This window comes from Taurulus bubalis (genome assembly GCF_910589615.1).
Source record: "Taurulus bubalis genome assembly, chromosome: 5".
NCBI lineage: Eukaryota > Metazoa > Chordata > Actinopteri > Perciformes > Cottidae > Taurulus > Taurulus bubalis.
This window is the reverse complement of record NC_136593.1, coordinates 12,195,268-12,222,473: the sequence shown is the minus strand read 5'-3', so window position 1 is coordinate 12,222,473 and position 27,206 is coordinate 12,195,268. Positions and strand designations below refer to the sequence as shown.

General features: G+C 40.0%; 1 protein-coding gene across 1 annotated transcript in view; it reads right to left on the bottom strand.

The window, feature by feature from the left end:
• kaznb (kazrin, periplakin interacting protein b) overlaps positions 1–27,206 on the bottom strand; it is a gene marked incomplete at both ends in the record, with an annotated part of 100,600 nt that overhangs the window by 16,976 nt on the left and 56,418 nt on the right. The window contains one exon of the mRNA XM_079217791.1: positions 10,125–10,232. Within this exon, the coding sequence (XP_079073917.1) occupies positions 10,125–10,232 (108 nt within the window). The remainder of the gene's footprint in view (positions 1–10,124; positions 10,233–27,206) is intronic.

Sequence of the window (27,206 nt, the reverse complement as noted above, 5' to 3'; positions counted from 1 at the left end):
TGTGTGACAGACATGTCGAGGTAGGACAGGAGGCCTGCTTGGTCTGGTTTAACAGCTTTAGCTCCCATTGAACAAAGGTATTTATAGATCGCTGCTCAAGATACGACTATGAAAACTGCTCTTTAAATATAGTACAGGATTGGGATTTGTTTTTCATTTCCACAACTGACGTTTTATTCTTCACACTTTTTTCCCCCTGTTGGCTCCTATGGTATTGGTGCACAGTTGTAAAATGGTATCTGTGAGGTGGAGAGGGGTTGGGTGTACGTTAGGAGGGTGTTCAGGTGAATTGGAGCTTAAGGATGAAACAGTAATGGCTTCCTACAGAAAATGCTAAGATATGTTTTGCAGGGTTTGGAGCTAAAACAGCAAGACATCAAAGCAATGCCATTTAATGTTGCATTTCTCAGACAAATTACAATGCAGCAAATACATAAATCACCAAACATATGAACACCAATATCAAAGTTTTCTTTAAACAAAATTAGAAGCAACATCACAAATGTTCACTAGGGATGTAAAAAGCAGAAATACAACAAAAGCTTTTCTGTAACTCGCTGATATGAGTATGAGCTGTTTCAAACAACCAGGAATGTTTTGTAAATGCTTCATCAAAGTCTCCTAATAAGCTGTACAGGGAACTAATACAACACTAAAAACTTGTTTCCCAGGACAGTAAAATGGGAATCATTACGTAAGGGAGGACCTGCGATGCAGGTTGTGTTGACTCAAACTGTCAGCCTCCTTCAAAGGAAGCGAGCCACCGTCTTGTCTCTTGTGAACTAAATTATACAGCGACCACTTGAATGAATTAGTTCCTGTTTATGTTGACCTCAATGACACAGTAAGTCACATTCTTGCTCTACAGGAGTGGCGGGCAAAGAAAAATAGATTTTATTTTTATTTTTTATAAGTAAACGTTATAGCTATTTGATAATTGTGTTGTTTTTCACAAATACACTACATGTATTGTAATAATGTTTTCCCTATTCGCTTATTTTGTCATTGCACAGCTCCTGTGTTCCTCTGTTGCTCTGCCTTCAGCCTGCTGCATGGCGCGGCGCGGCACGGCAGCAGGCTGGGAGCAGAGCAACAGAGCGCATGCGCGGCTGCTTGTTAAGGGTCTGCTCACAATCACATTTCACCACGACGCGATCAGCTGTTCAACAGCAGGCATAGGTACAAACTCCACGCCCGCCATTGCTCTACACTACCATAAAGTCATAACGAGTCTTTTAATCAAAACCTTCTGGGAGTTTACACGAATGTCAGTAAAATCTGAATTTAATGAATAATGGCTGGACAGAAAAACTCCAACAAAAATAAACAGCTGCAAGGAAAAGCTAGCTAAAGCTTACTCTGTCTAAGCTTTACAAATACAAATCCCTAATTGTTAATTAGTTTACATTTTGGTCAAACGACAACTAGCAACAGAAGCCAAGAAAATCTTCTGTCTGCATGGTTAATCTACGCAGTATATTGCACATTTGCCAATTACATCTGCCAATCTGCAGATGCCAATTACATCTGCAGATCTAGCACACTTTTACCCGATGGGTTAAATGTCCGCGATGAAACTAATCAAGGTCAATATTAGACATTTTCTAATTGATTGAATGGACCTACCTACAGGCATGCACTTATGAAATTAAGAGGATGAGGTAGAGATGAAAAGCAAACCCGTTTCCCTCCAAAGTCGCATGTACACAGTTTGGAGAACAACAGAAAGCAAACCATGAGTGTTTGGCATTACATAGGTAATAGGTTATTATCTAATCCGTAAAATGAGGATATACTCATCATTATACTATACTACTATCTGCACTATATTACGTCTGAAGCATAGGTCTGCTGAGCTCTGGCCTCCACTGATTACAGTATAAAGATCAGTCGAGTTCGCTCTGGGAGAAGACAGCAGTCTGCTTCTGCTCTTGATTAAACCCATCGTGCAAGTAACACTATAGTCTTGACAGGCAGGAAAAATAGAGCGTGAATGGACTGAAATAAACCCTGCCAGTTGTGTATCAACAACGAGCATGCAATAAGCCTCATCTTATTTATAATCTGTGTTGCTTTAGAGTGCTTCTGCATATGACACTCAGTCTCTCTCAAGAGAATTAGGCTGCACAGGAGAGAATATGTAATAATATAGTACGCATAGCACTTGTCACCCTGAATCGTCTATTTAAAGGTACGCCCTGATGTCTTAAACCTTATCTTTTGTTTTTAGCCATGCTACCAGCATTGGCTCAATGGATGTGGTCTTTGGCCAGAACAAAAAAAGAATCGAGCACATGTGTGGTTTTAGTTGAAATATCTCAACAACTATTAGATGGATTGTTGTGAAATTTGGTACAGCCATTTGTGTCCCTCTCATGATGAAATGTAATAACTATGTAGTTCCCCTGACCTTTGCACCTCCAGCAGTTTGTCTAAAACTTCAAACATAGTATCTGCATAACTAGAAACACTGCTAATTAGAACATTTTAGCATGCTCCAACGCTTAACTTAAGACAATCAACACCGTAAACATAAAACCTGCTAACCATCAGCAAGTTAGCGCCATCATTGTGAGCAGTTTACCGTACGAGCATTTAGCACAAAGCAGGCCTGCCGTACAGCCTCACAGAACTGCTAGCATGGCTGTAAACGCTGGCTACTAAATCAGAAAGCCAAGCAGACAAAAAACACAACTCTTGTACAACTAGTACACATTTTGTGAAACTGATTCGATTTAAAAGAAACACTCTGTGATGCTTAAGGATTCCGTTTGCAACTCGAGACAAAAGGACAGCCAAAATACTAAAGAAGCATAACAGGAGCATTAAACCCAAATCTGACAGAAAGACAGAAGGGAGGGAAAACGAGAGAAAAAATACTGCAACTGAGGCTTCACAAATAAACCCATTCATTTTGTCAGCAGCTACCTGCTGAGTCTCAAATCACAGGAGGGCCGGGTGGGTGGGTAGCATCTGTAGGCTGCAGCGATTAGGGGCTTCTTTTAAATCATTGGCATGCTTATATTTAGCATCATCATTGTTAATTTCTGCTATAGTCAAATGAGGAACTTGTGTGAGGAGAACAGAGGTTTTAGACCTGCTTGGGTTGTAGAGTGTATTTAACATTAAGGTACAAACGGCGGAAAAAGCGGTGACAAGTCTCCATCTCATTTTTAATTTTCCAGGGGAGGTGGCCGGGTGAGTGCCTGGAATCTTTTTTTTTTGACAAATTGTGTTAAACTCGTGTTTGATGTCATACATTAATGTGGTTCTAAGTATGGTTATATTCATGTGTTGTGCTGAAAAATATACAAACCAAATCCCAACTCTACAAAAACTTTTAAGACATTATCAAATGTATTTATAATAATAAAATGATGTGAAACTTTTGATCACAAACACGAAACTTGACTAAAGCATTGCTGTCCTATGAACATCTGGTGATTAAATAAAATGGCACACATATTTAGCAGCAGGGGGCGTTTAAAGTTGTTTTGTGTTATCATCTCTCTCTCTCTCTCTCTCTCTCTCTCTCTCTCTCTCTCTCTCTCTCTCTCTCTCTCTCTTTCTCTCTCTTGCCATCAATGGTGAATCTACTGGGTTCTTTCCAATTTGAATGCGGCAGAGGAACGAAGCAACATTACTGGAGAGAATAAACAGAACGCAGAGCAAACACCTAATTCCCGATGCCATGAAACACTGAGACCCTAAGCACTGTATTTTCTGCATCCTGAAAAGAACCTAGATTTAAGGGTCTGGTCAATTTCCTACTCTAGGCATTGCACTGCCTCTGTAATGTGTTAGGCCATAAATAATGCATGTTGCTGGCTTTCAAACCTACCTGACCAGAGTATTCACCACTTAATGGTAATTCATGGCGCTATATGCAGACAAAATATCACTTTCAGGTTCAGTACATCTATATCATTCTAATATATATATATATCATTGTATTGTTTTGCCTCTAAAAGACTTCACATACAGCACTTGAAAGCAGATAAAATGCTGATATGATTGTAGCGTGTGTGCCCTGCAGATTGTTTGTATGTATGCTGGTCTGTATACTATATCTGCGCATGCTTGCTAATGTATTTGTGTAGAGTATCTATTGGGACCAGCCTCTGTTAATTAATTGCCTGTGGGTTTACACTACAACTGAGGTCAGTGTAAGGATGCCAAGTACAGATAGCTGTAATTGATTCACACGTTTATTATGTGCAGATTAGGTATGCTGCCAAGGATGTGCCACAGGAAGAGCCCCGAGAACTTGGACAAGGCTATTTAGTTTTCTTGACTGCTGTCAAGAGCTGCATTTTGAAAAACATACCCTGACTCTCACTTGACACCGGTATCATCCATTAATTCGCTGTGCACGGGTTGGGTTTAGCCAGCGATTAACCTGGCTGACATTGTCGGACTCTCTGTGTCTGAACAGGACACAGAGAGGACACTCAGGACACTCTCATTGCCTCCATTTGTCATACTGCAGGGGACATGTCTGTTTTGACTCAATGTGTCCCCTCTACCCTAAGCAGTAAGCAATGAACCCTCACACACTTTAACTGACTTATTTGTAACCTGTGCAGAGTGTCTGACTGGAGGAAGGTGTGAGGTCTCCTCATGAATTTATGTCGGTTGTACTTTGTGAATTCACATCACCTGGACAGAGAGATTTGTGGGAAGTAAGGTTAATATTTCATACTGTTTGAATAATAATAACTAAATTTATAAATACATTTCCCCAAAGTTTATCTGAGAGCCCTCAAACTATTTTACTATGGGGCAGTCCTGAGCCTTCTTGAACTTAGTGGGAGCATGTGTCAAAGTCTGCAAGTCCACGAGGGCATAAACTGGAATTGGGTCTTAGTATCCACAAAACAGCGGATGAACACAGAGTAATCAGCAAATGGACGGTGTCCATGAGGCCGAAACGCCACAGGCCATATTGTCCCCGTTGAATCTGTAGTGGGGACTCAACATCTGGCAGAAACTGCAGGATCTAGTCCGCGGAGAACTGAAAATCTACATGATTTGATACACAACCTCCCTCATGGCAGAAATGTGTTTGTCTTTAAAATGATTACTGAGGAGTTTGAATCATGTAAAAATATGTCAACAAATACCTGTTCTGATTAATATACAATCTAAAACTTGTGCAGATGATGAAAGTAACAATGGTTCTTAATAGGCTCAGGGTAGCTAGCTCACAGAGACTGTGTGAAATTATTCTAAAAAACAAAACAACAAAATTATGCTTTATATGGAGATGAAGAACATTACAAAGCTGATGGTGTGAAGCTTATGGGGACGGCACCATCTGTCTCTTTTTTAGTGCAATCGGTCAAACTCATTATCTTCTGCAGTTCTAAGTGGTGACCTCCAGGTGCACCCGCCGCAGCAAGAGTCACGCAAAACACAGTTGAATCAAACTAATTTAAATTCATTCAAACACCACCATAACGCCCACACATCTTCACATACTGTACTATATGCCAGATTCAAACAGTATTCACAACACAAGAGCCAATGTAGTTATTATTGTTCCTCAGTCAGTGCTAATCTCTCACATAATATACAAGCTTTAGTATGTCTGATGCACCACTATAGTCTGTAATACTGCACAGTATCTCACCAAATACCACTCCATTCATGTGCAGTGATTATGGAAGATTAACAGATTACTATGTTATCCATATAGACATGTAATAACAAGGTCAGAATATTCATATCTTTAGTAAAACAATAAATAAGTCTCGGTTATGGAATACATTTAAATACATCAGTACTTTATATAAAGGGCTGTGCCAAAGAATAGATGTACAACAACAAATAATGGAAAATAATCTTCATATTGTTGTAAAAATATAATTGCATTGCGGTAACATACATTAAATGTAAAAAATACCAAAATACATTAATAGTATTTTCATAAACATATAAACAAAGTAAACAATACTCCTTGTGTAGAGTGGACCGTCTTCACACTCACACTACCTCTACTACTACTTCTGTGCTTTGTTTACGTGGCCGGTCTGGCGACTCGTGCATGTTAGTGCATGTGTGAGTGACTCACACATGCACTAACATGCACGACTGTGAGTCCCAGTGTATGTGCCCCACCACTGGTTAGCTAATTGCTGCTACTCATACGGCAGAGGTTACAGCTGACGACGCTGTCACAGAGGCTTAGCACCCACCCTCCGGTTCTCCCTCAGGTAAACACTGCTCTGTCACCACTGTTGCTGTTGTTTGCACTATTCATAATGTTAGCAGCGTTATTTGCGGGCCGTCGGCTCAGCAATGGCCATGTTGAGAGCCGTGTTACAAAGAAGCCCACGAGTAAACTCAACCTGCTTAACATCCTATAAACTACACTTCAAAGCTGCAGCTGGGTGAGGGTGAGATGAATTTGACCGTCAAAAATATAATTGGCAGCTACTTTGATGCCAGCAATTGTTATGTGTTTGTGACTTTTTAAGCAAAATGGAAAACGTTATCTGGTTCTACCTTTCTCAAATGTGAATATTGTCTGTTTTTCTCAGCTTTCCATGATAGTAAATTAAATATATTTGGGGTTTAAGGCTGAGAGAGTTTCAGTCATCATTATGGGCCATACAGACGTTTTTTTTTTCATTATTTGCTGACTTTTTATTTACTAAACAATTCAGTGATTAATCATGTAATGAAGCATACGTTGTAAAGTATAAGCACCTAAAATTGCACTAATGTATTAAGTATTGTTCTTGAATAAATGTACTTTCCACCATTGCATTTGTATCACCCATTTCGAATGAATGAATATATACTTTATTAATCTTAATTAATTTATTAATAAATTTAGTGTCACGTAGCAGCCATTTACACAGAAAATAAGAAAAGATATAAAAACAACAGGGATGAAAGATATATGCAATAATAATACTGATAGAATAAAGATAAAAATAACAACAACAATAAAATAGCTGTATGAAAGAAAGAATAACAGAGTATTAATTTAGGAATTAAATTAAATTAACCTTAAACAGTAGAGGTGCAAGAGTTTAAGTATGTATGTGCATATTAAGGTGTAAATGCAAATATAATAAAAATAAAATAGAAATAACAACAACAAACAATAGAAGAGTGCAAAAATGCAATAAATGTATATAATCGTATATTTGTATATAATGTGATATGTTAAGTGTTAAGTATTAAGTTTTCTTCTTACATTCCTCTCATACAAGCAATGCAGGCAGTTATTAACAGATGTGAAATTGAGCCTGTTCACACACTGCCAACTCAAGCCACTCTTATGGCCAACACTATTTCCTCCAATACACACAAACAACATATTTTCTCCCCCTCTATCTCCATTGCTATCTGTCACTCACCGGCCTTCCCCTCCTCCTTCTCAGACCTCATGTCCTCCTTGGCACAGGCTCCACTCGACTCCACTGTCAACTGTGGTGTGAGCTCTCATAGCAGGTGAAAAAAAAAAGAAAACACACACATGTATACGTACAGACCAGTGCACACACCATTCAAACCAACGCACACAACACACCACCTCAGCCGGCCGCTCCCAGCCCTGCCTGCTGAGGCTCCACCCAGACAGGTTACCAGGAAGTCGTCCCCTATAAGCCATTCAGCTACATTTCCTGTATCTCTTCCACTCTCTACCTGTTTAGTGACACGCCCTGTGGCAGCCAGGACAACTTTTACCCCACGCCCACTCCTGATTTTCATCTTCCCCCCCTAGTGTACAAAGGGATGAGGGGGGAGGAGAATTCAAACTGCACCTGAGGCCTCAGGTACTAACCCAGGTGAGTCAGTGGAGCTTTCACGCCACCTGATGGCCGAGAACTAACAAAGGACAGCGTGTGCAATTACACTCAGCGACTGAACAGAAAACAATACTCCCCTCTGTATGCGAGCTATACACTCCCCCTGAGCCCACAGTGGCTTTGTAGCCTACATGGGTTTACATTACTCACTTCCTGAATGTGAATGTGGGTTTTGGCCAGAGGAGGTAGGAATGTAAACTCTGAATACAAATTCTCCAAATATCAACTCCAGTACAAACGCCTCAAAAAATGGATCATGACAGCAGTGAAGTGATACGGAGTTCATGCTTCCAACCAAACTGCATTAGCTCTACACACATTTATGGATTATTAATAACAGCTCTCCCATAATATATTTAACCCAGCAGGGATTTGTCCTGCATGTCTGAAAAAGGACAGTCTGTGTCATGTTAGATGGGAACTCAGATGTGTGCGGAGAGTAAATAAGGTTGTGGTTGGTCCCATTTGCCTATACGGGTCTTTGAGGCCTTAAACCCTAAGGCAGCTACAGGTGGTATGAGGAAAACAGATATGGCTGCAACTGAATTAATTCAGACTGCAGAGCCTGGCTGGATATAAATTCATAATGGGATTTTTTTGGAGTGCCATAACTAGCATACGTGCAGGCACAATATGTGTGAGTTTGTGTGCAAGAGAAAGACGAGTTAAACCTCTTCCACTTAAAGACGTGACAGCAGTTCAGAGCGAGCATGCCATTTGCCCTGCCTGTCGGAGGAGGAGGACGCTCAGTGTTTCAGCTCCTTCCAGAGATCAGATGTGCTCTAACCACATACTTGTCACATGAGGCAATGGATCTGTCAATCACACGCTGACACCTCAAGGATTACTGCCAGGCTCATTTCTCTTAGACTGATCTGAGCTGAGACAAAAGATTCAAAACAATTTAGTGGATACAATTAACAATATCAATATCTCACAGAACCACATTTATATAATTTTAAAATGCTGATTAAACCCACTTTGTTATATTTAGATTAAAATTGTAACCTGTCTGACTCAAGCTGCTTTAAACTTGTCTGAAGAGCTACAGCCTTTTACATGAATAAGAACATTTTGACCAAAAGTAGCACTTCATCATTTTAAGGTCATGCTGTAGCCTGCCTCTCAGCTACACTGAATCGTATTCACAGCGTTGCTTTTATCCTGACAGTTCTTCAGTCTGAAATGTTCCACTCCTCAGTGTCCTTATTCTTCGGCTTAACTCCCTGTATCACTATGTCATTAATTTGCTTTGCTCACATTAAAGCCAGAAGAAATCCTTAAAGGCCTTCTTTTTCTACACCCTCCACAGTATGGCTCTCGCTTCTCTCAGCTGCACACGGGTGACCTGTCAGTCTGCATTATCAGTTCTGGGGAGCGTTGATAGAGAGCCGGTATGGAGCCGCATTAAGATATTAGCTGGCCTTAAGAAAAAAAGAAGAGTTGAAAAAAAAGAGGAGGAGGGAGACTGAAAGCAATGATGGGCACTGGGGAAGAAGGAGAATGAGTGAGCGAGGTCACCACTGTCGCTGCTCATTGCTTGTGGAAATGACATGAGGCTTGTCTAATAGCCGCAGAGCAGGCTCTGCCAGCTTCAAGGGGATAGATGGGATGAAAAGATTGGATTTCAGATTATTGAAGGAATTAAACTGCAGACTCTCGGGTTTGGCATCGATGTGAGAACAATACGGAATAATAGCAGTCGCTGTGATGAGAAAAAGAAAAGGACAACAATACAGACGCGATCAATAAACTTTATGATCAATACCTTTTGTTGTGAGTAATATTACAGGCTGGTCAGTTTGATTACTCCACACGAGAGATTGAGAGAGACTATTATCTTGAGTCACACAGGCCACTCTGTAAAACATTTTATTGATGACAGTCGATGACAGTGATTTGACACTGTGATGCAATAATTGCACATTACAATACAACTCGGGCGCAATTAACTTCAGTAAAGCTCCATTCAGATTAAAGCAATTTGCAAAGTAAAATGATTTTCTCTGGTAAGAAGTCGATCCAGTCTCAGAGTCTTATTGCGCCACTCATTGGGTGACAAAACATGTTATCTAGCTGCGATAAATCAAAGCTGATGGAGAACTGTTGGGCCCTGGTGGCCAGGTACCAACAGCGGCTGTCTGATTGTTCTCACACTCTTAGCCGACGCAGGCCTTTGCTCCAGCGTTAACCTCGCAGTAAAGCCGACAGCTCTGTGTCTTTTAACTGCCAGGATAAATCTTCGTGCACACTTCCTGCTGTCACCAAGGCAACACCTTGTATTTTGCAGCAGCACCGTACCTTTGCCTAGCGAGCAGTCCGGGGTGCCAAAGTCCATCAGGCTGGATATCTCTGTCGGGTAGCACATGTCCGTCACAACTGTCTTCTGTCTGTGATGCACTGATGGATCTACAGGGGAAAGAAATTAAGAATCAATGTAAATTCACACCATCAGATTAATTCAAATGTTTATTATCTCATCAAAACGTCTTATTTGTATTCACACAGCAGGGTTGTTTCAGTGTGTTGGGCTCACACTAACATTGTGTCGACAGCAGGCAAAATCAGATAAAGCATTCTGACATTACGTCAATTTCGACACGCACTCCTGAGCTTTCGGGCATGTTGCAAATATGAATGTATAATGTAAAAATGTCTTACAAATCACTGCATTTGTCATCGGCATTTAATAATGAAGCACAAACTGTATTAGTAATGACTCATACTTGTCTCATTATGTTACAACGCTTGGCTAAGTTTGTACTTTTTTTCCCCTTATTTTAGATCACCCCGTAATAAGCTTTCATATCTTTTCTCTTTTATCCACCCATTTATCTGATTCCACTTTACTCATACGATACCTTTTTGTGCTCTATACATTCAGATAATGACACTGATCAAGGACTTCAGTGAGCTGCAGCAACGAAGGTCATCTTTCGAACATTTTCTCTCCTCTCACTTCAAAAAGGAAATGGATTGAGAGAAACATATATCTGATATAAAATCAAGTCCACTGCTTTTCCTCCATCTCCTTTTCTAAATGTGTAAGGCATGAAATGCTATAAAATTGACAATGATTATTTTAGGGAGCAATATCCTCTGTGCCGGGAAATGGTTTTCTAGAGCAGATACCAAAGCATTACAACGGAAATGATTTCCTCTTGAAGAGGGCTTCAGATACCGCTATTGATCTAAAATCTTCAAACTGAAAGTAATTCTGCGGATCTTATAAATCCATCTGACGCTATAAAAGCTGGATTTCATACCAGATGAAGGCGTGACAGTACCTTCTGTATACGTGCTAAAGCAGTGTTTAAATTAAACCTGTTTTCTCGTTTAACCATGAACCTCATCCATGAGCACATCACTGCTGTCTACCCTCGGGTGTCTTCTGAGCAGAACCATCTGCACAACCTGCTCTTCCTCAGCGATGATCTCAGCTTCCCTCCTAATCTGCATATTTTGACAGTTTCAATTTCATGACCGTATGGTATTTATCTAGTTGACTGACCTTCCCCTCCTCTGTCCTCTGACCCGTCGATAACTGTTTAGGTGTTGTTAAACTGACCTTTCCCTTGTTCTTCATTATGGAGATTGGACAGCAGACAGGCTGCTTTACCAACAGTAATGAGAGAGGGAGAGGGAGCGTGCGAGAGAGAGAGAGAGAGAGAAAGAGAGAGAGAGAGAGAGAGAGAGAGAGAGAGAGCGAGAGAGCACTATGTGTGCTTCATATAACGAACACGCTTCACCCTGGTACTTCCACATACTTCAGTCATCTGAACTTTTCACTGGTTTAAATTACCTCCCATTCCCAAGGGGTTTTGACTAGCCAGGGTTCATTGTATTTCAAGAGGAAAACACCCTGTTATTGTGTCTGTGTCAATGCTGTAAAGTACGTGAATGTGCTCTAGAGAGCTATGTCCTGGGGAGTGAGCAGTATATCTGTCACCTTTTCTCTGCCTGGTTGAACCTCTGCTGTGAGAGGTCATGGAAAGAAGAGGCCTAACTTCTATCTGGAGCCCAACTGACCAAACCAGGCAGGGGCCCTAACTACAGGCCAAGGACTTTGATCAAGCACAACCAATTGTCTTTTGGGACGATGGGAAATTTCAGTTAGGCCTGTCGTCTAGTATGTTCATATTAAATTGGAACTCCTATTATTATGTCAGCTGAAATGAGAAAACAAATATGTTTTGCATTTAAACAGAAAGTCCTATCGCACCAATCCATTTCTTGTTCATTATTGTATCAATTTAACAAAAGACATCTCCTGGTGAGCCACCAGGAAAATAAATGTGAATATTTATCAAAATGATCTACCTTAAAAACAAGGTAGGTTACTTTGACTTTCTATATTTATTTTTTCTTTATCTGATAGATAACTCCACCATAAATACTTAAATAGACATTTTCCACAGTAGACATTTGATATGTCACAGCATGAGGTGTATTTACGTGTGTCTTTAATAAAAGTAATGATGCATTTCTTCTGACAGTCTGCTAGCTGTCTATTCCGAGTGTGTAATGAAAACATAATAAGGTGTTGATGCACAGCCCTGGCTCTGTAAATGGGAAATAAGCAAAGTTGCTTGACTGAGCCACCCTATTCTAGCCAATCAACAACAGGGACCGTTTGTTCTCGTGCACGGGAAAGGCCATGGATGTATAAAGAGAAAGGCAGTGGGAGGGACAGTAAATCTGGAAGGGGTATTTGTTTGGGTGTTAAACTAAAATAACAACAATCTCTCTCCAGAATCACTGATTCCACCTTTAAATTGAACCAAGACATCATTAATGGGATAACCCCATCTCACTGCACACAGACAACCATGTTCTTGGTAACTGTAGCTTTCGAGCCTGCAATCAGTCATCAGTCACAGTCATGCTGATGGAAGCTGATGACAGCATCATGAGAAGCAAATATGACTTAAAACAAAACAACAACAAACTTTGAATTAGCTGTATGCAAATAATTTCACCATCTCCAGAGATGGATGCCCAATGAAATAGTAGATTGTAATACAAAATATACAAAAATACTTAATATTCAAATGTTCCCCTTTTGTTTATTCTGTTATTTTCCTCCAAGGAGAAAACAAGATATCTCATTTACAAAGTAGATCTATAATACTGTAGCAATAAATACACATTTTCATTAATGCTAGACTTAAAAGCGCTCTTACCATCTTTTTAAATATTAAAGAGACTTCCTTACAGACAACAAGGGAAAAACACAGCCCTGACAGCACCACAAGGGAAAACACCAACTAGTTATTAATGAGAACATACTGAGAGTGTGTGACCGCAGAACCATCCCCGGGTGTGGTAGGAAGTCAGAGAGGCTATCCAAACATCTGACACAACTTCCCGTCCTCGCTAACAGCTGAGGGATGCAGGCAACATGTACTGCATGGAACATGATGGAAAGAGGAGACGGAGTGGGTATTCAAGCAGAAAAAGGAGGCAACTATCATTGGTGTGCAGACAGCTCATCATTGCCCACCCTCAGACAACCTTTAATTACACTGCCGTTCTATCCGTCATGCAGGCAGCGGACACATTCAGAGGAAAGGAAGGGAACATCACCGTGTGACTGTTGAGTCACACCACCATGAAACCCAATAACACAGCTTCACATGTTCTATCTTTCTGAGGGACAAACATGTATAGGTACCACTTACAATAATGTACCATGGCTGGAAGCATGCTGTAATCACCAGACTGTGTGTGTGTGTGTGTGTGTGTGTGTGTGTGTGTGTGTGTGTGTGTGTGTGTGTGTGTGTGTGTGTGTGTGTGTGTGTGTAAAAGAGCAAGTTAGCTCTGAGGGGTGATTGGATATCAGCACACTTGCAGAACAAAGGGTCACTGTAATGTTTATTGTTTCCACATACTCTCAACTAAAAGGTTTTTGTTGGGGGAGAGGGGATATAGTGATAATTGGGGGTTGCGGTGCACATTAAATTACAGCAATTCAAAGCCTCAGCAATGGATGTGGAGGATTTTTGTTGTTAATTTCTCATTTTATGTACATAGAAGAGAGATATGAAATAAAAGTATTAGAAAAATAAGCGGTGATGAAAAGCTTAAGTATCACTATGGGACAAAAAACAAGGGAGCTGAGATGTTTTATGGGGGAAAATGTAAAGCTCTAAATAATTTAACCATGTTCTGTGGTACATGGTAATTATTACCCATTGGCTTGACAATAACCACAGTGTTAACATTTATATCATTTACTTTCTCTTTTTTTTTTTAATTGGCTCGACATAATGTGAAAAGAATTTGAAACGTTATCTAAATGGAATTTCACAGCATTGGCGACAGTGAATACATTAACAAAGCTAAATTATGTGATGCCTTTTGGGTTTCTAACCTTTGGCCAAAGACGGAGCCAGGAAATATCGCCTGGTTACATAAGACAACAGGATTGAGTTTGGTTGAGATATTCCAAATCCCAGTGTTCAGATTGCTGACACGGCACAATGCATCTCCACTGATATCATTAGCAGCCTTTGACACAGATGGCAACACTGAATTGAAAATATAGTTCCTTTATGATGGAGCTAGATATGAAATCAAAATATTGTGTAAAACCAGAAAACAGCTAAATGAAGCCTCCATAAACACACGGTGTAAATGTGTCAAATAATTATTTAACAACGGCAGTAAAATACTTTGGGGAGGAGTTGACTTAGTATTCAACACACTCTTTACACCCTAAAAAAAAAGCAAGACAGATTTCTCCTCTGGGACACATTGAATGTGAGACTGTATGCTGTAAATTGAAGGTGAGTTGTCACATCTCTGTTATATATCCCAAACATGCAGGCAAAACTCTGCAGCAAAATGTTGTACTTTTAATATTTTACTTCGCCTAGAGCTGAAAACTTACTGTGTATTAATCTGTGTTTATAATCAGACGTGACACAGTGAATCAATACTCCTAGTGCTCACAGAACATCAGCCCCGAAAGGCTGCTCCAAGGCTGCTCTGATCCACAGCCACTGGATGCTGTCTGTGTGCTGCCGTTAAGAGCACAGCAGCAGTCTACCCTGAGGAAACATGCGTGGAAAAAAAAGAAGTCCGTTCGGGGACACATCAATTACATCAATGGGGAGAAATTGCTTGAGGAAGCGAGTGTCCAGGGTAACCGGTGTTAAGGCTGATGCTGCTCAGTTGCTCGGCAGACTGCAGTTATGGTGCATTTCTTTCGCTCTAATGATGTCAGTATCAAAGGACAACATTAAGGGAAGTCCTTTTCAGTGATGTTCAACTGTAACTGCAGGATTTTCATACAGGACTGAGAGATGGGCGATAAGAAAATATATTATGTGATGATAAAATGTTTTCACACCGTTTATGAGGGGTTGCTATCCTTTTGATAGCTCAGGCTGGATGAGGCCATTGTGGCAAATGTATATGGCAATTTGGGGATTTTTTTTAACAATGTGACAAAGTGAGTCAAAGTAACATAAAGTAGTGATTTGTCATTTATCCAATTCACTGGATTACAATAAAACACATATCCCCATCTGTTTATTTTAGAGGCTATTTTTTTTACATTTATTCAATTGGCAGATGCATTTGTCCAAAGCAACGAATGAGGTACATAATGTTTCATTTTGTAAAAAAGCAAAGCAGGGAAATTAATGTTAATTTTTAACCTTCCTCCCAACTTTAAAAACTGGAACACCCTCCTCTTAATGAAATGAAACTTCTTATGAACACATTAACACATCCCAGATAAAAAGACAGAACTGCACTTAGCAAAGAGCACCTTTATGAACCATGGCACAAGTAATTGTTGACTTTCTGGTGTTTTGTATTTATGATGAAAAGATGGCTGATATAAACATAATTGTAGGATGAGAAAAAAGATAAATCCTCTCTCAAAACCAGTAGGAGCAAGCTCAAATTGTGGCACCGGCAAGCTGCCACAACAACTAGTGGCAACTAGAGGTGCCACTAGTTGTTGTGGCAGCTTGCCACAACAACTAGTGGCAACTAGAGGTGCCACTAGTTTTTGGACTATTCATTTTTTGGTTAGACTTAAGTATTGTAATGTGAATAATGTCATACAGCCTTCATAATAATTGATATTCTTTTGTCAATTTTAATCAAGCCATTCATTTTTTTTAACTCCTTCTAAATCAGACCAAAACAATTCATTGACTGTGCTGTAATTGAGAAATAAGCCAGGTATGCATTTACAAGTTATGTACAAAGTCTTTATCGGTCTTTAAATAATGCATTTATTAATTGAATCTCTCTGGATCAGAAGAAATAAACGTTTTAGGTAGGTTTTTATTCATTGGTTTAAACTCAACAGACAAAGACTTTCAAGCTTGTTTTTATTATTATAATGAATACAATCCATAATATCCTACTGTAACAGAACTAATAATAATTAGTAGTAGTAATATTAATGATATGTGCACTGCCACCCTGTAAATGATATGAAATCAAATATTATTAGTTTATGTTCCACATTTGAATATGCTTATTTGTCATTGTCTTTTATGACTGTATGTAGAGATAATGACATTTGTTTACAACAACTTTTTTTTTAATATTTACTGTAACAACAGTAAATATTTCTCTGATATCATTAAGTTATTTTTTTTAATTGGCCTTGCTTTTTAATCTTCTTAAGCATTACTACCAATGGGCTTCTAATGGGGCTCAGTGTCTCCCTCCAACACTCTCAACAGTACAGCGGACAGTAGGCGTGGATGGAATCACAACCTTGAGTTGCCCTGGTGAAAGAAATTGCCCGTACATAATATAACATCGCCTCGTTATGAATCATCTGATACAGTCTATGAAAGTGTATAGAGCGCTTGAATTATATGATATGTCCATGAGCTACGTTTTATGACAAACACTGTTTACATAATCAATTTTTAAATGGTTACCAGATTTGTCGTTGAACATTGACGTGTATATCTTCTGTAGCGTAGGTTTCCCTTCAAACCGGTAAAGGTAGGCGTTGGACGCCCAGTCTCCACCCAGTCTTCAATATAAATGGTCAAATTATATTTGACCATTCCTAGATTGCCTCTTTGGCACCATCCTCTTTTCTCTGTCAGGGAGGGAAAGGGCTGTTCTGTGCTCTTAATTTTCCCTTTCTGTTACAAACTGTATTTATTTTCTTTTTATTTGTTCAAGAGGGACAATGTACAATGTACGTGTGTTGGATGCCTTGTTAAAAATAATGACAAAGAACCTTGCAAATGAATGCAAAACGACTGACATCCTTAAACTGTGCATCTGTGCATCTCACCAGAAGCCACAAATAGTGGCAGACAGTTGCCAAAACATCTTCTGAATCTATCCTGCAGTGATGACAGCTGTGGCCACAAATACCTGCCACAACGGCCTTCTAGACTTGAGCTAAACATTCAACCAGAAAACTATTGTTGTGCCTCAGTGACTGTCTATGTCCCACAATATAGCCTAATTAATAGACCTGTGTTTAAGATTTGACCAAGGTAGGTTGATTGACATTTTGATTACAATGGTATTCAACTAATTCTTAACTGAAACCTAACCTATATTGTTAATACTTGTATTCTTAAGAGCACTTAATGATTTATGTTCAGCAAAAAATTACACAAGATTAGTTAGGGAAAAATATTTTTCATTATCAAACCAAAAAGTGCAACAAATAAAGTGCTTAAACAGTAGCCTTTTAAAGCAAAACAATAGATCAACACATAAATAAAAAAACAAAAAATGAGGTATTAGAAAGAGATCAAAAGCTGGGTAGAACGCGCGTCTGGAACAAATGCGTCTGGAACGAACCCGCACCTGGAACGAACGCACGCCTGGAACGCACGTCTGGAACGAACGCGCACCTGGAACGAACCCGCACCTGGAACGAACGCGTCTGGAACGAACACGCGTCTGGAACGAACTCGCGCTGGAAGGAACGCGCGCTGGAAGGAACGCGCGCTGGAAGGAACGCGCCTCGGTCCAAAATCAGAAATTTCTTTTGCCGTGAGAAATTGGTTGTGTGGCGTGAGTGCGTGTGAAAACATGCTAAAGCATGTGTCACACAGCGAAACCGTGAGAGTTGGTAGCTCTGATAATATATACCTTCCAGGACCTTAAGTAAGTTGCAGCACCGCTCTCTCTAACACAGGCAGATGCCTCAAAAACTAGTGGCACACGAGGGGCCATCGGAAATGCTGCCTCTAAAGTAGTGGCAGCTCGCAGCACATGAGACGTGCCAACGGAAATGCTGCCTCTAAAGTAGTGGCAGCTTCCGGAACAGCGGCATCTCCCTCTGGCACCGCGGCACCTCCCTCCGGAACCGCGGCATGTGCCTCCAGCACTATGGCAACTGAGCGGTGCCACAGGAAGTGCCTGTACAAGATGCCGGTGCCGCAATTTGAGCTTGCCCTCTCTCCTCAAAACCTCAGACTACCTCCAACCAAAAGAAAAATCACTGAACTCTTTCTTAATCGATGTTGCAGAACAAATCTAATTTTATTGATTAAAATATAAAATGAAGATGATAGAGGCTTTTATTAATCACACTGTTTTGCCTATCATGTTGTATTGTAATGTACAGCTGCTACTTTGGCCAGGTGTCTCTTGTTAAATAGATTTTAGATTTCAATGGGACTTACTTATAAAATGAACACACAATAAAGTAGTCCTAACATGCCAATGCAATTAAGTCGCTAATTAAACTGTCAGAATAAAATGACAGCATGACAACTGAAGGAGAAATTGTATATCCATTATAGGTACGCAGGGGAACATTTTTGAGCCACTATCCTTATATCACTATTTCAGTATCACATGCTGCATCTAATCAAAACATTATCAGCATTGCAGAGCTCAGTCCTGTGATTAAACTGAGCTATGTTGTTATTCTGAAACCAAAACAGCTGAAGGGCTCAAGAGAGCAGAAAGTACCTCAGTTGATTATTCATAACAATACCATCAGGGAAACAAGGTTGAGTAATGATGCCTATCCTTGGAGTCACTATGGGATGATGTAGTTATGCATCATCCCATATGACTGGTATGATGATCTATGCTGGCTGGTGAATAATCACAGTGGGACTGACCTGCCGAAGTGGAATAGTAAGGGACCACAGTTTAAGGACAAACAATAAAATCACATCATCCTTCATGCTTTTGTAATCATTATCATTGTGGCTCAACCAGTGAAAAATGGCCAAAATAATAGATGTTTCTGTAACCCCTGAGGGTAAGCTGCAGTCATTCGTACATCAGCTAATTCAACACTTCCATCAAGAACGCCATAATGAGCTCAAGGTTCAGACTGACATGCGCTTGTCTTCTGCCACCGCGGTGGAGAACAAATTCATAACTTAAGGTTAACTTTTAGGTTTTCCCCATGCAGTTACATTTGCCTTAGTCCTCAGGGACAATCCAACAAATGGAAAATATGTTAGAGTGAATACAAGATGTTTTTATAATATAACTCTTATATGAAGCATTTTTCCAAATGGTATAGTCTTGAAAAGTTATATTACAATTAAATAAATTAAAGTAAACAAAACTAATGGACAAGTTGAATATGTTTCTATACCATCTCTAAAATATAATAAATGCTGCAATATCCTCACAATTACAATGTATATACATTGTCTTAATATATGCATATTGTAGACAAGAGCACAACACACAAAGATACACACAGAATCCCTTTCGTATTCACACACACACACACACACACACACACACACACACACACACACACACACACACAGACAGACTCTATGGCTCATCTGGTTGATACTGTGGGTCACAGCTGGTCATTGCAGGGCATCCTCGTAACCCATAGGCTTTGACGGACCAGGAAAGCTAGATGAGGGCGGATTTAAAGTGAAGATTAAGCAGAAAAAAACTGCCTGGAAGGCATCCAGCACTGAGACAACTAAAAAAAAAAATCCTCTAGCTTCTTGTGCCAAGGCCTTTCCTGCTTTGGGTAAAAGCTGCAATGATGGCAGCAGCGGGCTTGGCCTCGGCTCTTTAATATTGTCCGAGTACGCGGGGACATTTGGAAAATGTGAGACGTTTTGCTGACCTCTATCCTCATATGGGCCTGGGAATTGATTAATGCTCTTTTCACACAAGCCAGGCCCGCCACGCCCGTCCCAGCTGCCTCTGCAGGATCCAAGAGGGACCCTTTTCTCTCTGGACAGAAGGACTGGGACCGAGGGCCGACCGGGCATCATCTGTCCTTTAAAAGACAACTAGAGGGGAAGTATTGAATGGTGCAAATGGTTGAGAAGACTGAGCAACACCTTTGTTTTCCACTCCTGTCTTCACAACCAAAAGGTGAATTAATACAACCGCTCAACAAGGATTACTATAGCGAGAGAGCAGAGATTCTTCTCCAGGGGAAACCTACTCTACTCAGCAAGCCAGAATAATACAACACAGCGAAGTCAGTGGTGGGCGTAACACAAAGAGCACACAGATTTTCTGTTGGGGCTGCTATTGTAGAATAGCTAGCAATAGTAGTATGTGAGGCATAGTTTGAAGTGCTGACCAAGAGAGGAGCAAAGGTGTGAATAATAGAACTAAGGCTGCCATGTCCATTGGGCTTTGACAAGCCAGTTACTGATGGAAAGATAGGCATCACTTACACAGGAAACCTTTATTAGCTAACAAACCTTCAAACAGAATATCATCTGCAATGTAGAACAACTCAATATAGCGACACTTAACTCAAACCTAGTGACTAGATCTCTGCAGGAGCAAAAAAAACAGTTGAATCAGATGGCAACACGTGTCATTGAAATTCAAAGATGCTATTGTGGTATGACATATATTGTTCTTGTAATAAAAAGCGTGTGCCAGCTTCTTGACACTTCTGTCTGTTATAGTTGCTAATTGCAGGAGAAAAACAGAGAGTACACAAAAGCCATGCTGTGCTCCTGGCATCAAGTGTGATATGAAAGAAAACCACAAGTGCTCTTCTGCTACTTTGGATCCGACAACAAAATCTTGAGCGATTAGTCAAAATGTGTTCTCTTGCTGTAGAATGTTCAAACTGGCAGGCACACAATGCTTCCGTGAGTCTGAGGGCCGTGAAAATATGTTTTTATAATGAACAAAATATACAGGTCTGCAATCTTTGAGACACAATTTTCCTGTTAAATATTACATTATTTATTTTTTTAATCTTTAAGTAAACCCCTTTTAAATGTAATGAACACAATTAAATAAATTATTTAGTTGGTGTAAAAACTCCCCAGCTTGTATTATTATACCAGCAGGGGTAGCGAATACATGAATTTCTGATTCAGATCATTGTACTTGATTTACCCTCAGGGGAAACCTATCTCCGGCTTTATTTCACAGTAGATTATCCCTAATTACAAAAAGCCATGTAAATAAATATATAGCACAGGGAAAATAAAATAAAAAGAATACTTAAGAATGAAAAGAAAAACACAACTGCACAAAAAACAAAGCACTCTCATCCAATCCAACACCCAAAGGCTTTCTCAAGTGGCAGTGAAGACATCTTGCACAGCCCCTGCGGTCAACAACATGCTATTGCTATGTTAAGTTGACTGCTACAGGAATAAATGAATGTTCACAGTGATTTTGCTCACACTGCTCAGAGTTCAACCATGGAGGTTCAGGAATGTAGTTCAACATGGCTCTTACCATAAGTGCGAATCTGACAATGTGCAGAGAGATGTCATATATTTCCGACTAAGGAAGAGCGTCTGAGCTTTTTCAGGCAGCTGAGCGAGTGATATAGCTGTCCACATAGTTGCCAAAGTAACTAACTTAATCGGTGACCATAGGCTGAACTGGTATAGAATACCATTATTTTAACAAACAAAAATTCAGTACATCTATGTATATATATGTTTCACAAAGTTAAGACATGTCAAGCCTGAAGTTTCCTTACACAGAAAATAATACAGCTTATTGAATCAACACTGGTATCAGATTGGTATTCGGTACCTGGCCAATACCCAAAGCACAGATATCGGTATCAGGACTGAAAAAGTCGGATCAGCGCATCCCAAATGATTATTTACATTCAGAAGAACATTATTTCTTGATTCACTATTTCTGTACACATGACATCTGTTGCTTCTGTCCATCCGTGGAGAGGGATCCTCCTCTTTTCCCTGTGAAAGATTTTTTTTCAACTTTTGGGGGGGAATTTTTCCTGATCCAATGTCGAATGTGTACAGATTGTAAAGCCCTTCGAGGCAAATTTGTCCTTTGTGATTTGGGGCTATACAAAATAAACTTTAATTGAATTTAATTGAATTGAATTATTGTGTCACAGTCTAGTTAGCTGCTTTGTGCTGCTTCACCACCTCATGCAAACTATTCACTCTTGTATGTTTGTAATAAAAAGTCAAACCTCTGCTTCACATATCTGAGTAACATACTTTGACGAAAGAAGAGGGAAAGTGCCCACCCTCACAGCACCCTCCTACAGGTGTCTGACACTTAAAGGTAAATTACGAGAACACACTGTCTATCCATAATAAATCCAAAAACTATACATCACTTGCGTTTACTGTGTCATAGTGGCTTTGGAAGCTGGTTCAAAACTCTCTTTTAGCAGTCAGTTTCGCACTTCAGTGAATTGGACCTGGTCCACAAAGGAGGAAGCTTTAGATTATTGAAGAAATCCTTCACATCCAGTGCAACCCATCCCACCGCCACTATTCATGTTACAACACGTCATTACATAATAAGATTTGATAGGGAAGGGACCTATACGTTTGTGAAATACAAATAGTAGTCACTCTGTTATCCTTGGAGGAAGAAATCCATCACACAGAATTGCATCTCCCTGGTGAGGTGATGAATTACCCATTGTGGTGGCAAGTTTAACAGTAATGATGAAAAAATTCCATAAATGAAAAATGATTCAGTCAGCTATCCACACCACGACTTCTACTCATGGCCAGTGTTACAATAGATGCTAAAGTCTTTAAGGTCATCGCCTTCGTCTTGCAATACCTTACAGTTCTGTAAGAACCTGAATCAGCTTTTCGCTCTGCAGTAGGCACCGCTCAGAATGACTAATGTTTCGGTGCAGGAACAATCTCCAGCAGGGAGTTGACCACTTACTCCTCTCCTAGCGCATCAGAAAGCACCACAGAGATGAGTTCCTCTGAAGCAGAGTATCCGCATTTAAAATCTAATCATCCTGTCCCCTCTGTCAATGCTTCAGCCTACGTGAGACTGTAATTAGTGGGATGGCAGTGGAAGTGCTAATTAGCATCTCAGCTAAGTTTTACTAACTTAACCACAGTGCTTCATGCACTTCATACTCCAAACACTTATAAATAAGTGCACTTTAAATCTCGACCAATTACTGAAGATTATCTTACCTGAAGCTCCAGTACAAACATTTGTTGTTTTCAATAGCAACCTATATTCAGGGTCGTAGAGTTTGTTGAAATAAACAATGTCCTCATTTTCTTCTCTCACATATACCGCTTCATTTTAGACCAATTAAATATGTTAAGATAACAATATATTAATTGTGGAATCGTAACGCTCTTTGCTGTGCGCTAAGAAGCTGCCAGATGGCAGACAGAGACAGGTGAAAGAAAACGGTGTCACACTGTGAAGTCAAGTCGCCTATTCTGCTGGTTGTGAAACATGATTGTAGCTTGTGCAGAAGGTCTTCGCATGGGTGGCTTGTTAAAAGTGTTCGTTGATATATTAAGTAGCTGTAATAGGCTTCAGTGTGGTTGTAATATCGTACAGTACATGTTGCATTAGGTGTGTGTGTGTGTGTGTGTGTGTGTGTGTGTGTGTGTGTGTGTGTGTGTGTGTGTGTGTGTGTGTGTGTGCTTGCGTGTGTGTAATTCATGGTTGAAAGGATTTCTTTGTGAATTAATGTTGCAGGGTTTGTTCTTCCAATGTTGACGCTGTTGGCGCAAGGCCTTAAAGTCTGTTGTCTAAAAGTATTTCTGTTATTTACATAATTGAATGGTACAAAGTTTGTTATATTCCAGCACCATGTTTTAGATCCAAATAGGTTTACCAGTATTGATCTTGTTTTTTTTAAAGGATTCCTGTGTCTGTTGGCTATCTCATAATATTGTTCTCAAATGACTCGACTGGGCACTACAGTACACACAGATGTATTAACAGCAAGGAAAAAACACAACAGTCCTTGAATCTTAGTTCTTAAGTGTTCTTCAAGAAATTCATGTAAACTATTCATTATATACAGGTAGCAGTTAGTTAGTTCCTGATTACTTACTTACACATGTCTCAGTAAAAATGTTGTAAAGTATTTACCAGTTTTATGTTAGCGCATGTAATTTAGCCCAAAACTAGAACTGGAACTAGAACTCTCGTGAAAGAGAAAGGTCAGCTTTGAACTTGAAGCTAACTTTCACCGTTAGCATTGGAACGAAAGGAAGAAAGCAATTTACAGACTTAGTACCGGTATAGTTAATTCATGAGTGATAGAAATGGAAGAAAAACTGAAATAATCTAATGTGAAACTTTTACGTCCAAGTTGAAAGTACTGTTGTCTGATGAAACTATGTTTCAGTAGAAGACAGTGCAACTTCTCTGGCAGCTGTCAGGACAATGGTCTGATGCAAGCTGATGTTGAAAATGTCTGTTCAAAAACCAGAAGAATCCCTTTTTGGGGGCTTTAACCCCTTCAACATTCACTAATTCAACATTTATAAGATTTAGAGACGATGGTCTGTAAGAGTCATTGTGGTCTGTGACGCTGGATGTTGAGTCATGCTGGTTTGCAGAGCTCTTTCTTCCTCTCCGTTTGTTTCCCTGCACTCCGGCTACAGGCTGTAATGATAATTACTGATAGGAAGCAGGGTAAGTAGGCAACAGTCCAAAAAGCTCTTCCACCTGTCCAGGAAGCTGACCTTTTGTGTGATACTGTAGATCACAAGTGCAGACAATAGCCCACTGGCTTAGTGGTCCACTGAGTGATTAATGCATCTCATTAGCTGTAGGAGTTGAAACTGCTGAGAAGGACGCAGGCACTTTTTCCCCGTATGTCAGTGCGTACACTCTTTATTCGCCTTGCCTTTGCCTATGTTGTCGCCAGCACTGCAATTGTCCTCTCTCTCGCTGCCCCCTCTTCCCACACCCTCCTTCATCAGTCAATCTCTTCTCAGAGTTTTAAAATCCCCAAATCCCTCAACTCATCTAGTTCTTTCTCTCTTAGGATTTTGTTCCTCATGATTATTAAGATACCTCTCCTGCCCCTGTACTGTAACTGTTTATTTCTCTTTTGCTTTCTGTCCGTCACTCTTTCTCGCTCCGTCTTTAATGCGACTGCACTGAACACCATTCTCTCGATCTGCTGGGGCCCCTTCCCAGGAGAGTAACTGCAGTAATAAGAGCATAGAGGCTCTGAGACACATACAGCCAGTGCCCTGCAGGGCACCGGCCCTTAAAAATAGCAAAAACAGTAAGAGCAGAAGGCATATGAGAAACTTTCTAAACTAGATATATAAACATTAATTTCCACAAATCCTCACGACACCAGCAATTCCTCAACGAGACCACTGCGGAATATCAGCGTGGCATCATTACCAAATCAGAAACATTGAAACAGCAAGTTTTCAGTTCCTGTGTCTCCCTGAGGCAGTGCACTCTCCAGGGACAGAGTTGAAGTGACTGGAGACCTTCATCGTTCCCTCTTCCTCCAAAGTGTTGTCTGGTTAATTAACGAACAGTCAGCTCTGTCTTGAGGCACCATTTTGTTTCCTATTTGTACCATATTTCTGTAGGCAGACCTCCCGAGATATTCCTGAGCATCTGGCTAACCTCATACAATCAACACTTTTTCACTTTGAACAGCCGAGCTTCTATTTCAACACCAGAGATCAATTAACCATGAAAGTTACTATGTGAAATTTGTCTGGGGGAAGGTTTGCTTACTGTTGTGTGGAGCAGAAGATTACTTTACTACTACAGACGGGAAAATGTATCTATACTGCCGAAAGAAAACAGCGTAACTTATATCGTACTGAAAAATATTACATGGGTCAGCACTGCCCCAGTCTTACCATTAGTCAAATATACCTCTGTTTCATGATAATTCAGATTTTGTTGTACATTGAGAATATTTAACAAGTATGCCAAGTTTAAAATTAGAATTGATCAAAACCACCACAAAACTCATATTCACGCACACACATAATGAGCAAAATCAAAGAAAAAAGATTAAAAAAATAAATAAACAAGTGCGTAAAAGCCCAAGGATGTGAGGAGAGAGCCGATTGAAACCATCAAAAATAAATATGTTCATTATGTTCTCAATGAGTTGACTGAAACTAGGTGAAGACAAAATATCAAGCTTAAAAACCGGTTGCATAGCCGGGATTTGATGAACACTGAAGGTTATGAGCCCACCAAAAACATCCTATTTTAAAATATTTGTCAATTGTCTATACATTTCAGCTCTCCTCACAATGATCGAAACCTTGAAAACTCTGTCTGGTGTACTTTAGTTTTTGCTAAAAGACATATCATAACATTTAAGAATATTGGCTCTGAAAATCTGCCTAAAAAAAATGTGTATCGTGTAACGTAACATTGTCCTTAGGTCATCAAAGCCCCTGCATAGCCAGGGACAATACTGAGGACCAGTGGCGGCCGGCCAATAGAGGGCCACGGGGCCTGGCCCCACCCACCTTCAGCCACCAAAATATATTGTAAAGAATATACTAATATTAATAAATTATACAAATTGTCAATATTTTTGTTTTTGGGCTATGGAATATACCCAGTAACATTTGTAAAATAGGATATCTGCACAAAATATATGCTTTTCATGCTTGTCCCCTCTGCTCGTGCACGTCTCTGCTGTGCCGTGCACGGTGTGTCCTTATTATGTCAAAGTGTTGGAATAAATGTTAAATATTTAACTGCAAAGTAGTAATGCGTGATACCTTTTTTTGCATTGAATCATACTGGTATTAGATGGCCCTACCAAAAAAAATTGCCACCAGCCGCCACTGCTGAGGACATTGGTCCTTGGTGCCCTCATCTAAGGCCCTGACTAGTCCAGCAGCATCTCTGAAAGAAACTTCAGTGTATTTACTGTTGGAACCTGAAACTGATATACTTTCAATCGCTTTGTGAGAGATAAAGATGAAATTACAGTTTGTTTGGGAGACCTTTACAAATAAACAAGACACAGTAAGTGTTTCCTTCAACAGAAGGTCAGTGCACATTTTGAAAGAGTACAGTGGCATCGTCAAACAAGTCAATGTTGAAATGTCTCATTTCATCTGAACTAACACACAGACTCGATGTACACTGACAGAAAATGTGAGAAAAATACATCTTCATTTTAGAGAAACTTGAGCCAGAGGAGTATGTTTGGTGGTTTTACAATTGAAAACATTGTTG